We start from the raw sequence: 15,057 nt of genomic DNA on the forward strand, positions 1-15,057 counted from the left end.
ACTGAGCCTTACCCCTGTGGTTCTGGTCTAACGGGAGAGTGGATGGGACAGGAAATAAAGGGAAACAAACAGCACCCTGGAGCTGGGAAGCGGCGCACACTATAGACGAGCCACACCGGGGCAGCACGGTCCGTCCCGGCCACCAGACCCAAGCATTCCCTTGTCCCCACTGGCTCCTCTACAACAGCGGGTGAGGGATCAAAGCGACTGTCTCAGTGCTCACTCTACAGAGGGAGCAAGGTCCTGTCACAGCTGAGGCAGAAGGGAGTCTGGCTTTCAGTTAGAGCGCCCCTCAGTAGCTGTCACTTGTGATGGTCCTGCTCTGGAAGAAAGGACTTTTCTCTCCTCCCTCGGGTAGCTCTGCTGCATAGGTCCACCCTTACTCAGTCACTACACATTCCTTTAGTCTTCCTCCAAGCTCCAGGGCCATGGTCCAAATGCTTTATTGAAGCTAAACACACAATGCATATAACGAAGTTGTGGAAACACAGGAGTCAGCCTAGGTGTGAGGTTCCCGGGCCGGTCGAGGCAGCGCCGTGGCTGACCCAGCCATGCCAGCCACTCCGACTTTGAGATTTGATGCTGATTCTTTCAGGTTTCTACAGTTATTAAATGCGTGTCCGAGTGGTCCGTCTGTTTCTTTTCTGAGGGCTGGTGGTGGCAGCTGCTTTTGCCTAGGGGAGGACCTGTGCCTGAAGGCGGGTGCTGGTGTCGGCCTCTGCCCTGGGATACAGAGACTTGGACCAAAGGACTAAGACCAGGCTCCCCTGGCCTGGCGCCCTGGGATGTGCTTCCAGTTCCAGTTGGGGTCCGGGTTGGGGAGGTGCAAATCTCCCGCTGTTGTTCCTGTGTGCCGGCATCAGTCAGCAGTGTCCAAAGTGAGGTCTGGCTGCAGAGCGGTCATCTGAAGATAGATGCGCCTGGACAGCTCTGGGCCGACTCGGCGGGAGGTGGCCGTTACACCCACCCCGCGGCGCACCTGGAGGTCTGCCAGCAGGTGCTGGCGTTCCTGCTCTGAGTCACATCGCCGATAAGCCTGAAGCAGGAAATGACCTCTTAATACTGTGACAGTTGACGGTTACCTCTTGCCTGTGAGCTAGGAGTGGGGGGTACTTGGGCTGAAGGATAACAGCCCGTCTTCCCTCCCTGGGTCGGTGTTAATGCTCACCTTGGCCAACCCGTGGGCATGCTATGGACCTCGGTACTGTTCAGAGAGGACATCTCGGGCCTCCTGTGGACCTGGGGCACTGGGAGGACCCCTAGAGCGGCGTACCTGCACCAGGAGTTGTGGGGAGGGGTAGGCATCCACGACGGCACTGGCCATGTCCAGGCTGACCCGGTTCAGCTGCTGAATCTGTCTCCTCCAGACCAGTGCAAGTCCCCTGCCGGCGCGGTCCACCTTCACCCCTCCGGCCCAGCCGCTCTCCAGGCAGAAGGAGAAGCTAGTTTCATCGCGAAGCTTCCTGCAAACAGCACCGCTGGGTGATGAGTTGCTCGTTACCCCTCCACTGGCCGTTTCACTGGAGGCCTACAGGTGGACACCATTACATCTGGCCCACCTCCGCCTGCAGTGGTTTGGGTGCTCGCCTGTCCCTAAGAATACTGCTAGCTGCGGGCTCCTGTAAAACCACTCCCAGTGCTTTGAACTAGAGAAGGAGGCACCAAACTCTTGCTTGTGTGGAGATGGGGCTGGCCTGCCCGGCAGTTGATGCAAAGGGCGATCGGAGTCTGTGTCTGCTTCTCACTTGTTAGAGCTCAGACAACTCACTCTCTTCAGGCCTCAGGGACCTCCAGTCTAAACTAAGGGACTGGGACAGGATGGTCTTGGAGACCCCTTACTCATTGTAAATTCTGAGTAGGAACAACCCTTGAGCCCAGTCGGACATTTGATTTCCCAGGGCTTATTTCCTCGTGGTCTGACCTGTGAGGAGCTGGGCTAACCTGACCCGCTGTGACCTACAGAACTTGCATTCACATGGCTAAAGAACGCTTTGCCAGGGACTGGGTTTGAGGGCTGTCCCGGGAATCCACAGCAGGAGATGGCTCCTTCTGCCTCAAGAAGTGACGGGGCTGGCTGTGGTGCGGAGGGGAAAGGGACTTTCCCTGGCCCTGGGGCTGTGGCGGGAGGCAAGGCCCAGCACGGAGACTGGCCTCGAGGGGGCACTCACTTGAAGGGCGCCTCGGCCACGGCCTTGGTGACTGAGCAGGTGAAGTCGGCCAGCTCCTTCCAGCTCCGCACAACTCGGACCTGTGCTTCTGTGTGTAGCTGCAGATGCACCAGTGCCTAGAGACCCAACGGTCACAACGACTCACCGGAAGTCACGCTCCCCTTCGCCCCTGCACTCCCTGCTGGGCCCGGCTGTGCACTTGGTGCCAACATAGAAAGCAGCATCTAGTGGGCATTTTCTTCGGTCTCCATAGCAACTCGGGCTGATGGCCAGGGAGCACCCACCAGCCTCAGGATCAGGAAGTCCTTACCTCTTCCATGTCCACCCTGGACACCGCAGGTGCCGTGCTGGACCCTCGTCGCTGCTGCTGCTTTTCTTTAGCTTGTTTATTTGCCGCTCTCTGTGTCCCTTTCCTGGGAGGATTCTGAGCCCTGCAGCAGGGAAGGAAACAAAAGGACAGCAGCTCCAGGCTGAACTCTGGAAGAAGAGTGGGCAAGCATGGGCCACAGGGCTTGCTGGGGACACCAAGTGGCAGAGTGACGCACAGCTGGGGTGACCAAACTCACTTGTTGGCCCAGGACCCACCCCTTTTAACACCCAGTCTCAGGGAAAACCCAAACCTGAAGCACTTCTCCTGATCCACAATCACAAGGGACAGCGCCTTCCCTCCTGCCCTTGCTGTGATGTCGGTGACAAAGCCCTCAAGCGTTTCCTTCCGGTTTTCACTGCTGCCTGGGTTTCCCTGTGGGCAGGACTGGAAGTGGATTAATGCTGGCTCCCTGGGAAGAGTGGGTGCTGTGTTCCGTGTGTGGCCCCCATCCTCTGGCCCTGCTCACCTGCTTCAAATTTCGGATCATGGACACAAAAGCCTCTGCCAGGAGCAACACCAGGATCACTGGCTCCTCCACCCAGGCCTCTTCATCCTGTCAAAGACCCAGAACCCAGCCCAAGGAGGGAGGTCGGCAGGCACGGAGCCGGGTAAGGGCCCAGGGCAGCTTGGTGAGTCTACTACTTGCCCCATATGCATTACGCTCCTTGTGTGAAGTTTTGGTGGCAAGATACAACCACTCCCATCCTCCCCAGTCACAGCTGGCCAAACTCGGTCACCACACACTGAATACGAAAGGACGACCGCCCTCGTGCAGTGCTGTGTGCAGTACTTGCCTAGTGTGCGGGAGGCCCTCGGTCCCTCCCCCTGCCCAAGGAGCCAATCTCTGCAGACAGCTGGGAACCCGAACAGGCAACTGGAGAGAGCAAAGTCTGGGCCTTTCTGTTCTGGCTCCTTTCCAGGGGGGTCACCTGGCATTTCCTGCACCCCTGACGAGAGGCCAGAGCACCTCTGAAGGTGGCCCTTCCTATGCTTCTCTTCTGCATTCAGCTGATGGCTTCCTCCTCTCAGCCCTCCTAGTTTAAGCCATGCCAGAGGTGAATTTTCCCAACAAATGGCATTTTTTTTTTTTTCCGGTACCGGGAATCAAACTCACAACCTTGCGCTTGCTGGGCAGGCACTGTGCCACTGAGCTAAATCCCCAGTCCCAACAAATGGCATTTCTGATTGTCATAACTGGAAGGGTGCTACTGGCATACAGTGGGTAGAGCCCAGGGATGGGGGTGTAAAGGACAGTGCCTGCCTCCTTACAAAGAATTATCCAATCTAGAATATAAACACATCCAGCACTCGGGAAGCTGTGACAGGAGGATCGCTGTATGAATTTAGCCAGGGCTACATAGTGAGTTCCAGGGCAGCCTGAACTACATAGCAAGCCTACCTTAAAAGAAAAATAAAACAAATATTGGCCAGGTGTGATGGTGCACGCCTGTAATCCTAGCACTCGGGAAGCTGAGGCAGGAGGATTGTTGCGAGTTTGAGGCCAGACTGAGCTACAATGTGACCTCAAGGCCAGCCTGAACTGCATAGTGAGACCCTGTCTCAAAAAGACCAAACCATGGGGCTGGGGATTTAGCTCAGTGGCAAAGCGCCTGCCTGGCAAGCACAAGGTCGTGAGTTCGGTTCCTGGTACCGGAGAAAAACCAAAAAAAAAAAAAAAAAAAACCGACCAAACCAAACCAAACCAATAAAAAAATAAAGTATCGGGTTGGGCATGTGTCTCAGTGGTAGAGTTCTTGCCTTACCTGCACAAGGCCCTGGGTTTAATCCCCAGCACCACATAAATAAATAAATAAATAAAATGTCCCCATAAAATTAATTTTAAAAAATAAAATATCAGCTGGACATGATAGCACATTCCTGTAATCCCAGCACTTGGGAGGCTGAGGCAGGAAGATTGCCTCAAATTTGAGATCAGCTTGGGCTACATAATGAATTCAAGGCCAGCGTGAACTACAGAGAAAGACCGTTTCAAGAAAAAAAAAAAAACCAACCAAAATAAGTAAATAAATAAAAATACGAGGTTGATTCTGTAACTCTTAGGGGCCGAAAGCCTTCACCGGAAAACCTGTACCTCAGCGGGCCCTGCCCTTCTCCTCCACGTGACGCTGCAAGGCACAGCCTGTGCTTCAATGACACAGCGGCACTCCATGGTCTGCAGCGCTCCGAGGAGCTGGCCCCCGCCTTCCGCCTGCAAAAGCTCTGCAACACACAGAAATGGCCGGTCAGCGGGTGTCCGGGATGCAGCCTGCACGGCTCAGGGCAAAGACAGAAGAGGGAAGGACCTGGGTCCAGTGCCACGACGATGTGCTTCAAGCACTCCTCGGGCCGCTGGGCCTTCAGCCTGCTCATCAGTGCCGCCTTCTTCTTTTCCTGCTGTCCTGGGGAAGCTTCCTCGTGGCTCGCTCCTCCCTGCAGTCGCAGTCCCCGCAAGCCTCTCCTCTCCCGCTTCTGACTGCGCTTCGCTCTCTTCTGACGGGGGGTGACACCAGATTTCGTTTTGGTTCCTGCCAATCTGTTGTCCTGGGTGAGGCAGGTGGGCTGGGGTGCTGGGGGGTCACGGCATGGGAAGTCTAAGCTCTGGGCCTGGTTATCTGCTGCAGTAGGCACGGAGCTGTCGCCAAGGGGAAGACCGGAGGTCTCTGGAAAGGATGGCTTTTCCCAGTCACGTGACAGCCACTCATTCTGATGATCCTCGGCTCCTTTACCCGAGGGGCCAGGGTCCTGGGAGCTCGGCTGCCTGTTCGTCAGGAACTTACACTGAAGCCGCCTGGCCAGGGGGAGGAGTTCCTCTTCATCCTCACTTTCACCACTCGGCACTCGGAGTGGCTGTGCCTGGGTGGAAGTGATGGCTGCGTGCAGCTTCCCCAACCCTGGGGATGGCGGCTGGGAGGCCTCGGAGTCTGAGGTATGGACCACAATGATCTCGTCGGGCCTTGCAGGCTGCTTCCTCTTGGCCAAAGTCAGTTCCTTCTTCAGGAAGGCAAATGTTGGCAACTCCTCAGAATCGCTCTCACTGGAATCCAACGAGAGCGACGACTTCATTAGAGCCATCAGTGCGTGCTGCTGAATTACCTAAAAGGAAGAAAGAGGTGAGACACAGGCGCGCTCAGTTCAGTCCTCTAGCTGTGTTTTGTTTTCATAGTGCTGTGGACTGTGGACGGGACCCAGGGTCTCCCCACGCACACTAGGTAAGCACTCTAGCTGGGCTATATCCTCAACCCCTATAAAATTTTTTTAAAACAGTCTGGCTAAGTTGACCAGGCTAGCCTCAAATTTATGATCCTCCTGCCTCAGCTTCCTGAGTGCTGTGATTACCGGTATTCATCACCATGTCCAATACTTATAAAGCTTTAATGCCAGTAGTAAGGAGACTCACCACGACCTCCTTGTTGCTATCTGTATTTGAAATGAAGAGCTCAAGAACTGACTTTTTAAAAACTTGATATATAATTCATATAATGTTCATCATTTTAAACATAGAATTTATCCTTTTTTTTTTATTGCAGTACTAGGGATTGAATACAGGGATGCTCTACCACTAAGCCTTATCCCCACCTTAAAAAAAAAAAAAAAAAAAAAAAAAAAGGCCAGGCGTGGTGGAGCAGGCCTGTAATCCCAGCACTTGGGAGGCTGAGGCAGGAGGAATGCTGTGAGTTCAAGACCAGCCTGGGCTACAAAGTGAGCTCAAGGCTAGCCTGAACTGCAAAACAACAGTGTCTCAAAAAAGACAAAAAAACAAAAAAAAGTTAAATTTTGAGACAGCATCTATGTTACCCAAGCTGACCTCAAGCTTGCAATCCTCCTGCCTCAGCCTTCTGAGTAGCTGGAATTACAGGCATGTGCCACCATCCACAGCCTAAAATGCACAGTTCAGGGGCTGGAGGTATAGCTGAATGGTAGTATTTATTTAGTATGTACAAGGCCCTAGGGTCCATCCCCCGTACTGCAAAACCATCAACAAAAAAGTATGGTTTAGTACTCTTTTGTAAATTCAGCACTACTATATAATTCTAGAACATTTTTATCACCTCAAAAAAGAAACTGTGTGGTGTGGCACATGTCTATAATCCCAGCACTCGGGAGGCTGAGGCAGGAGGATCGCTAGAATTCGAGTCCAGCCTGGGCTACATAGTGAGTTCACAGCTAGTCTGAACTACAAAGTGAGACCCTGTCTCAGGAAAAACATAAAGAGAAGCAAAAGAAAAAAAACATCCTACAGTCACTAAGCAGATATTGTCCATTCCTTCCTTCTCCCAGCCCGTGACAAGCAAAGATCTACTGTGTCCATGGATTTGCCTGTTCTGGCTAGTTCAGATAAACAGAGTCATACAGTATGTAGCCTTTTGTGCCCTGTTTCTCCCACTTAGTCTCCTGTACTATTCCGTTGTACGGCTCTGCCATGTTGTTTATCCATTCATCACTTGATGAACATTCTGTGTCTTTCCCTTTTGGCTATGATGAACAGTGGTGCTATGAGCAATCCGCTGTACATGTCTGCGTGGGCATTTCACAGTTCTCCGTGTATATGCCAGGCCCGGGGGCTGGTGCTCATCCCTGTCCCCTCCCTGCAACTCGGCTGACTCCTGCAAAACCAGACAGTGAGACAGGCGGGCCCCGCTGAGGCCGGCGGCCAGCGGTAGGAGTCCCCGGTCATCACGCCCCTGCACGGCGGCGCTCGGGACGCCAGCCTCGACCTGCGGAAGCTCCATGACCAACCCGGCTCACCTGCTACTTCTCGCGCCACTCTTTCAACTACTACGCGGGACCCGGAAGTAGATCTCCCGGTAGCGGAAGTCGATTGTCCAGACCGGAAGCGGCCGTGGGGCAAACATGGCGACGGTGGCGCTGGCCCTGAGGACACGCTCAGCGGGTAACGGGTTGCTGCAGCCATTGCAGGGGCGCACCGGCGGGGAGGCTGGAGGGATGGAAGTTGATTCCCGCGGACGATCCTGGGCGCATGGACGGGGCTGTGGGGAGGCACGTGAGAGTTCGTGGGCGGTTGTCGGCCGTCACGTGACGCGTCCGGGGCGGAGCCGCGGGGTGGGTTAGCGGAGCGCGAGTCCGCCCCGCCTCCGGAGCTCGGCCCGCTGCAGCTCTGTGGGCGCTTGTGGGCCGCTACTGCTTACGGATAGGGCTGGGCTCGGGAGCCTTAACTGACCATTTAACAGGTTTAGATCTGTCTTTGTGGACGTTCATTCTGCGGACGGGTCTCCACCCCAGCAGCTATTTGCAGTAGATAAGCCACTAAGCATCCAGAAAGAAATTGTGACAGGTTCTGGGAAGGAAGAGAAAAACGGGTGTGTGTCCTGCTTGTCAGATTAGATGGTTAGGCAGGTCCTCTTAGATAAAACCTGAGTTAACACCTAGAGGAAAAGAAGAGGCCTGGCCTTCTACAGCGGGCAGGAGAAAAACTTGACCCAGCTTTACATTTTATGATGCAAACTGTTGCTCTTATTAATTACAGGGGCATGGGCTGAGGATGTAGCTCAGAGGCAGAGCATCTGCTTAGCATGCAGGAGGTCCTGGATTTGAGCCCAAGTACTGCAGAAAATAAAAAAAGGGTGGGGGTCGCAGCAGGTGTGGCGCTGCACGCCTCTCACCCCAGCATTCAGGAGGCAAAGGCAGGAGGATTGCTGCACGTTTGAGCCCAGACTGGCTTGCATAGTGAGTTTAAGGCCATCCTGAACTACATAGTGAGGCTCTCAAAAAAAGAAAAAAAGAAATAAGAGGGGTGGGTAGGAATGAAAATGAAACCGAATAGGAAGCCCTGAGGATCAGTAATTTAGCCAATGTGTTAGTGGTGGTGGATGGACTCAAGGCCTGTGTTGGAGCTAGAAGTCACAGAGCTTGCTGATGAACTGGATACCTGAGGTCGGCACAGAGAATCCACACTTTGCTGTTTCTGCCTGCGCAGCTGGGTAAAGCTCAGCACCATTTACTTGGAAGAGAAAGATAGGCAGTTGGGAGAAGAGCAGAAATTTAGAATTGAGGTCATGCAGATAGGGCACATAGCTCAGTTCGTGAGATTGAGATGCAGAAAGGACGGTGGAGCCTGGTGCTAGGTTCCTAACGAGTTGTCTCTCTTAAGTTCAGCTTGGTCCTTCATCATCCCAGCTACTTTCTGTTCCCAGGAAATCTTCACAAACCTACGTTTTGGGGACGCTAAACTTGGCTCCAGACACCCGCAAAGGTTCTCTAAGACTCTGGCATGGTCACCAACCGTGGCTGTGTCTGGAGACCCTAAGGCAAGAACTGTTAACCCTAGGCTTGTCATATCACTGTGGGTCTTCCATGTCAGTATGTTTTCATTCATTTTGCTTTTTGAAAAAAAATTTTGTTGGTGGTGCATGCCTGTAATCCCAGCACTTGGGAGGCTGAGGCAGGAGGAATGCTGTGAGTTCAAGGCCAGCCTGGGCTACATAGTGAGTCCAGGACCAGCCTGAACTACATAGGGAGACCCTGGATTGAGACCAGGGAGCCCTGATCTACATTTCCAGGACTTTTTGTTTTTAATTTTGAGAAATGGGCTTGCGAAGGTGGCCCAGGCTGGCCGTGAACTTGCATTCTTCTTGTTTCAGCCTCCCAAGTAGCTGGAATTACAATCACACACCACCAGGCCAAGCTATTTTCTTTTTTAAAGTAAATGCCATTGAGCACTTTGGGGTTAACGTGGAAAGGTCTGATTAACCTCTCAGTTAAGTGTGTTGCTCCTGGGGGCTGGGGATTTAGCTCAGTGCCACAGTGCCTGCCTGGCAAATGCAAGGTCGTGAGTTCTATTCCCGGTACCGAAAGAAAAACAAAACAAAACAAAAAGTGTGTTGCTCCTGGTTGACTCTCCCCTGGGCATTGGGAAGAAAGCCCAGCCTTCTGAAATGACGAGGAGCCCTTTTTGTGTGCCAGTGCTCGCTGCCTCAGCCTCTCTGGGGTCCGGCGTCAGGGTTCCCCGAGTCTGGCCAGCCCCTTCCACAGGGCCTGGGGTGAGTGGAGCTATGCAGCAGGGTCTGTGGTGTTCTCCTGTGTGCTTCTAACGTTTGTGTGCTGTTGTTTCTCCTTGGCAGGACTGAATGTATCAGGGTCCAGAGCACCTGGTGTTCATTTCCGTTTCACTGCTGTCCCCTCAGCCACACGTGCACCCGCATGCGGTGCTCCACCCCAGATGGCACAGGAATGAGGTGGCCCTTGCCGTGGTAGAGGGCCAAGGACTTGCAGCATTTCCTCAAAAGCAGCACACTTAGTATCTCCGCCCCTCCGGCATCTTTCTTACCTCCCCTGCCACCGCAGCTGAGCACAGGCCCGTTGTGGGGGAGCAAGTGTCTGGTTGGGAGCCTCTCTGAGCAGTTGTTTCTCTCTACAGTCTCAGCCCTGTTGAGCCCTCCTCCGGCTACAGCTCTTGCTGTCAGATATGCATCTAAGAAGACAGGTGGCAGCTCCAAAAACCTTGGTGGGAAGTCCCCAGGCAAACGTTTCGGCATGAAGAAAATGGAAGGTGAGGGTGTGCCTGCGTGCACCCCGCCGGGCCATCTGGCTTTGCTTAGAAGAGCAGGAGACCACGCAGACGCTTGGCCCAGTGCTCTGCTCGGCCCGCCCTCGCATTTGGCTGCCGAGTGAAGGGCAGATGAGACCTGAGAGGTGCTGGGGTGCCTGGGGAGGAACACGGAGGTGTGGGCCTTAGCCACGGGGCTGGAGAAATGAGGCCCAACGGCTGCTGTGCAGCACCTGGGCAGTCGGGTTTCCTGGCGCTTTGCCGGGCGGCCGTGGTCCCTGGAGCTCAGTGCGCCTGCGGACTTCTCTTCCAGGTCACTACGTGCATGCTGGCAACATCATCGGGACTCAGCGCCAGTTCCGCTGGCACCCAGGTGCCCATGTGAGTTGCTCTCTGGCCCCTCTTTTCTAGAATGAGCCTTCCATGCCCAAGCACAGCAATAACAGTTACAGTTATTGCATGCTCACCATATGCCAAGCAGCCCTTTCTTGTGCCCATGTTGCCATTTCTCCTGATGTGTCCTGTGAGGTGGGGGTCATCACTGTTTTACGGGCAAAGTGTCAGAGACCTTGATTGCGGCAGGTCCCAGTGATAGCTGGGATTTTCCTAACAGTAGATCATTGCATGGCCTGGGCCTCATTATCTCTTCATTGGGAAATGGCAGTGAATTATATGTGATAGATGGAGCAACTGTAGCTATCTGAGGACTGACAAGCAATTTGCTTTAGGTTTAGTAATCTGAAGATGGCAGGGTTCTTACTCATGACCATACATTTTTAGTTGTTCCCCCACTTTGGTACTGGGTATTGAACTCAGAGGTGCTCTATCTGGGTTTTTGAGACAAGTTCTCAGCTGCCTAGGCCGGCAGTCCTCCTGCCTCAGCCTCCAAAGTAGCTGGCATTACAGGTGTGCACCACTTGGCCCAGCTTTAAATGTTTATTTTATATTTATTTAGTTATTTAGAGACAGGGTCTCACTATGTAGCTCAGTTTGGCCTTGAACTCACTAGGTAACCCAGGGTGGCCTTCAATTCATGGAGACTCTCCTGCTCAGCCTCCCGAGTGCTGGGATTACTGTGCGCCACCATGCCTGGCTTAAATGTTTTATTAATCTGCCCTCTGAATCGTGTAGACATTTTTCTTTTTATGCTCAAAGGAAATGAATTTTTTTATTCTAGTAGAATCAAATGTAATACTTTGCTTCGCAACAAGAAGCATGGTAATTTGGGAGTCTGACTGTGGTTGTTTTACCTCAGTATGGTGTTAGCCTGGTGGGTTTGTTTTTTGGTTTTTTTTTTTAGCCTGGTGTTTTTTGATTCTCCTTTCTAACCCGCAGTTCTCAGAGGATGAAATACTTTGTGATTTCAGATTTTTCTTTTTTGGTTTTCACACTTTTATTGGGGGGCAGGACAGGGGGCCTCCTCCCTGCATATGGAAAAAGGCGTGCACAATTTCTTCAGCCACTCCAGGTTGGGGCCCTGGGGATCCTGGGGGTGGCTGGGCGCGTCAGGCGTGTTCCCATCGTCTTGGACAGGCACTGGGTAGTTGTAGGTCGTGGCCTGGTTGAGCATGCTGGTGTATGTGGTGTCGGGGCTGAGTGGGGGCAGAATTATAGCAAGGCCCCCCGATAGTGAAGGACATGACCAGTACTGTCTCTTCCTCCATTCTGGAAGGTGGCGACTCTTGACACCATGTTGCTTGGCTGTGATTTCAGATATTTTTTGAACCTTAGGAAACTAATTTCAATTTATTTCTTTTGTTTGTTTGTTCGTTTGTTTTTCTGGTACCGGGAATCGAACTCACGACCTTGCGCTTGCCAGGCAGGCGCTGTGCCCCTGAGCTAAATCCCTAGCCCCTTCAATTTATTTCTAATTATTTCTAAGAATTTTTCTGTTGCACAAACTTCTCATGTGGTTGAAAGACAGCTTCAGTTTAGTAAAATAGAATTCAGTATGTGTAACAGAAACTAGATCCATGCCAGCAGAAATTTCAGTTTCAGCAAGTTGGGGTTACTTCACCAGCTGGGGAAGCTCTTTGTTAAGAGAACTATGCTGTACATGTCATGTTATTTTTAAATGTTAGTTTAGTTTTCTCTGTGTGTGTTTGTGTGTGTTGTTGTGTGGCCCTAGGCACCAAGCCTTGGGCCTCATACATGCCAAGCAAGTACACTACTACTGAGCCACACTGCCAGACTATCTATTGGTAATTTTAATAGATCGTAAAAGGCTAATACTAAACTATCATTAATTAAAGATGCTAACTTGGATGTGAATTGACTACATTTGTAATAGCTGTATCTTTTAGAACTTAAAAGGCATTGGCTGTGTGGCTCTGCTAACTCCTGGGACTTGCTGAAGTATTAATAGTCAAAGGTAACATATTTTGAGCTGAGGCATAATCTAAGGTGTGTGATTGTCATCTCATTTAACCCTAAATTGGCCTTGTACAGTTTTTTCCCCGAGTTGGAGAAGGAAAACAGAGACACAGTAGAAGAGCACCTTGCCCAAGGCAGTGGGAGTAGAGTGCTAGGCTGTGAACCAGCGTCCTGGCTCCAGAGCCCGAGCTTCTAGTCAGAGACAGCGCCAGTGCTCAGCTTCCTGGGTAGAAGTTGCCACAGATCAAATCTGAGGTCCTAGAAGAAACAAGTTAGCGTGTGCAGTTTAAAATCGGAATATACTAGTTTATCCAGCCTCTTCATGCTTCCTACTCAGTGTCTCCAACACAGGGTTGGGAATACTACCTACTTCCCAAGGTGAGGGTTAAAGGAGTTGACATATACGGGCTGGGAGCTGCGCTTCCGCGTGGGCAGCACAGTGTAAGTGCTCGCTGTGTTGCTGCGTTACTGTTTTACTGGCTTATGCATTACCCGTAGAAGCGGTCATCTATGTTTTCTAAAGAGCCTAAGCTTTACGTAAGTGAAAATGTACATCAAGGTAACACCTAATGTGACAGCTTGGGTGCCTTTTAAGTCTAAATATAAAGCATGCTCCCAGGGGCAATGATGGGGGCACATTCCTGGGCCTGGCTTAGAGGCCTGTGAGTTTTCCCTCTTCTGTTGTGGAGTTGGCAAAGAAGTGCCATGCAGTGGGCATGGGAACCTGGGACAGGCCACCAGGCACGCTGGCCAGCTGACCAGGTCTTGTTGCAGGTGGGCCTGGGGAAGAGGAAGTGCCTGTATGCCCTGGAGGAGGGGATAGTCCGCTACACTAAAGAGGTCTACGTGCCCAAGCCCAGCGACCTGGAGGCCGTGGACCTGGTCACCAGGCTGCCCAAGGGTGCTGTGCTCTACAAGACTTTTGTCCATGTAGTTCCTGCCAAGCCTGAGGGCACCTTCAAACTAGTAGCTATGCTTTGAAGTTTTGGGTGAACACGGGACAGACTTGGAGCCCAGAAGGTGAAGAAGGTGATACCAGAAGAAATCGAGTGTTAGTGTCACGACCGCCTTGAGGAAGAGGCCCGCTGGATGTAGCTCTGCAGAAGACTGAAGTGACACTGGGAAGACCTTGGGAGAGCAGGCCTGGTCTGAATAAAGCTAGCTGTGTGGGGACAGCGCAGTATGCAGCTGCTGCTACTTGCTGGTCTTATCCATGTCCTCGCGTGCGTACTGAGGGTGGAAGCAGGGAAGAGGACCACAGGGTAAGGGAACAAGGAGGCCTTGTTTTGAGGAGTGGGTTGCTTCGGCACCATCCCAGAGAGGAAGAGGAGAGCTTGGGCTGCAGGGCAGTGCTGCTGTTTCCACCTTGGGTCCCCTAAGAGTCCAGGGGCTGGGGCTGGGCCTGGGAGGAGGCGGGGGACGGGAGAAGCAGCAGAGTTGTGTTCACATGCTGTTCACATGCAAAGGGAGCAGCCCACAGCCCGGGAGGTGGCTACACAGTGGGCCTTGTCTGTGAGTCTGGGCGAAGGAGCTTGTGGGATGGCAGGAGATCTCTGTCAGGCTCCTCTGCTCAGGAATAGCAGGGTCCTTCCCGACGGTGAGGGAGAGTGGGTGACAAGTGACTTCTTTCCACCCACCCAAATCCAGACACACATGCTTTTCTGGTTCTTGATGTATCTCCAGCTGAAAACAGCTGGGAGCCTGGCCCTGGGACCACTCAGGTCTTCAGCTTCAGGCTGGGCTGGGAGAGTATTAGAGGTAGTAGTATTGGCTGCAGTCCGAGGGTCTTACAGAGGCTCGCTTCCTTCCCAGGACTCCACGACCTGCAGGCTGGGGCTCTGGCATTGAGGGCAGAGGTGCCCTCTTCTGGAGCTCTAGGGTGCTGCCTCATCATCTCAGGGTGTGACCCCAGATTCTCCACCTGCAGAACCTTCCAAAGGTGACCGCCGTTTGTGGGATTCACTTTGGTGGCCTGCAAGTGGGGTCCCAGTACCCCACTATCCCAGTTGGGATAGTGCCTTGGTGGGGGCCGTCTTCACAGGCTCAGTGCTGTCCTGTCCCGTCCCCTGAGGAATGGGAAGGGCAGGCCAGGTACGGATGCCCTCCCATACAGTGGTGCTGCCCTGCGCAGGGCAGGAGGCTGCTTCCTGGGATGAGTGGTGGTGCAGGCCCCTTCATAGCTTGGTGGCAGCTGCAGGGATGGGAGCACAAAAGTATCGGTCATTCCATTCCTCCCCCCATGTATATACGGGCCATTTTAGACTGCTCCTGTTGTGTCGCTTCTGCCCCAGGGACAAGCTTGTCCTGGAAACCCTTCGGAGGAGCCTAATAGCCTCCTCCCACCCCCGGACTGGGGTCTGCCACCCTCCCCTATACAAAGAGATGTGATGGGGCCACCATCACGTCCTGGGGTTTTCCACTGCTGGCCCTTTCCCTGTCTTGACCTGAGGGGTCCTAAGTGGGCACTGTCTTGTGTTGCAAGGCCCCCACAGCTGGGAGGGTTGAAGGGTCGTCTCTCCACAGTCCCTAAGCCCAAAGCACTGTGTAATTAGCTGGTGGATCGGCTGCTGCCAATCCTCCTTCCGGACACAGCTGGGCAGGTGTGCTAGCTGCCACGGGGTGGTTGGTGGCTTCTAGGCAGC

At 53.0% G+C, this 15,057-nt stretch overlaps 2 protein-coding genes across 3 annotated transcripts; one reads left to right on the forward strand and one right to left on the reverse strand.

Moving 5' to 3' along the window:
- Positions 1 to 17: 17 nt before the first annotated feature.
- Positions 18 to 7,358, reverse strand: Eme1 (essential meiotic structure-specific endonuclease 1). Of its 2 annotated transcripts, none has more exons than XM_005394175.2 (9): positions 7,285 to 7,358; positions 4,842 to 5,631; positions 4,631 to 4,758; positions 3,005 to 3,091; positions 2,789 to 2,910; positions 2,479 to 2,599; positions 2,169 to 2,284; positions 1,274 to 1,463; positions 18 to 1,036 (listed from the first exon to the last, which is right to left on the reverse strand). In XM_005394175.2, exons 2-9 carry the CDS (start codon positions 5,608 to 5,610, stop codon positions 860 to 862), a joined length of 1,710 nt encoding a protein of 569 aa, XP_005394232.1. In that variant the 5' UTR covers positions 5,611 to 5,631; positions 7,285 to 7,358; the 3' UTR covers positions 18 to 859. The 2 variants fall into 2 exon arrangements, with proteins under 2 accessions (XP_005394232.1, XP_013374550.1); XM_013519096.1 differs by having other exon boundaries at positions 2,789 to 2,922.
- Positions 7,329 to 13,612, forward strand: Mrpl27 (mitochondrial ribosomal protein L27). The gene is made up of 4 exons (XM_005394174.2): positions 7,329 to 7,429; positions 9,914 to 10,045; positions 10,356 to 10,423; positions 13,190 to 13,612. Exons 1-4 carry the CDS (start codon positions 7,390 to 7,392, stop codon positions 13,394 to 13,396), a joined length of 447 nt encoding a protein of 148 aa, XP_005394231.1. The 5' UTR covers positions 7,329 to 7,389; the 3' UTR covers positions 13,397 to 13,612.
- The last annotated feature ends 1,445 nt before the right edge of the window (positions 13,613 to 15,057 follow it).

The sequence above is a fragment of the Chinchilla lanigera genome, unplaced genomic scaffold (assembly GCF_000276665.1).
Source record: "Chinchilla lanigera isolate Chin_1 unplaced genomic scaffold, ChiLan1.0 scaffold00050, whole genome shotgun sequence".
Lineage (NCBI taxonomy): Eukaryota > Metazoa > Chordata > Mammalia > Rodentia > Chinchillidae > Chinchilla > Chinchilla lanigera.

What these genes read in the sequence shown, in the direction of transcription:
- Eme1 (XM_013519096.1), bottom strand. Translation starts at nt 5,610, where the DNA reads ATGGCTCTAATGAAGTCGTCGCTCTCGTTGGATTCCAGTGAGAGCGAT. An exon ending in GATCAGGAGAAGTGCTTCAG is followed by an intron (nt 2,600 to 2,788) that starts GTTTGGGTTTTC and finishes TCCCTGCTGCAG; the next exon opens with GGCTCAGAATCCTCCCAGGA. An exon ending in GTGGCCGAGGCGCCCTTCAA is followed by an intron (nt 1,464 to 2,168) that starts GTGAGTGCCCCC and finishes TGCTGTTTGCAG; the next exon opens with GAAGCTTCGCGATGAAACTA.
- Mrpl27 (XM_005394174.2), top strand. Translation starts at nt 7,390, where the DNA reads ATGGCGACGGTGGCGCTGGCCCTGAGGACACGCTCAGCGG. An exon ending in CCTGAGGACACGCTCAGCGG is followed by an intron (nt 7,430 to 9,913) that starts GTAACGGGTTGC and finishes TTCTCTCTACAG; the next exon opens with TCTCAGCCCTGTTGAGCCCT. An exon ending in GCTGGCACCCAGGTGCCCAT is followed by an intron (nt 10,424 to 13,189) that starts GTGAGTTGCTCT and finishes GTCTTGTTGCAG; the next exon opens with GTGGGCCTGGGGAAGAGGAA.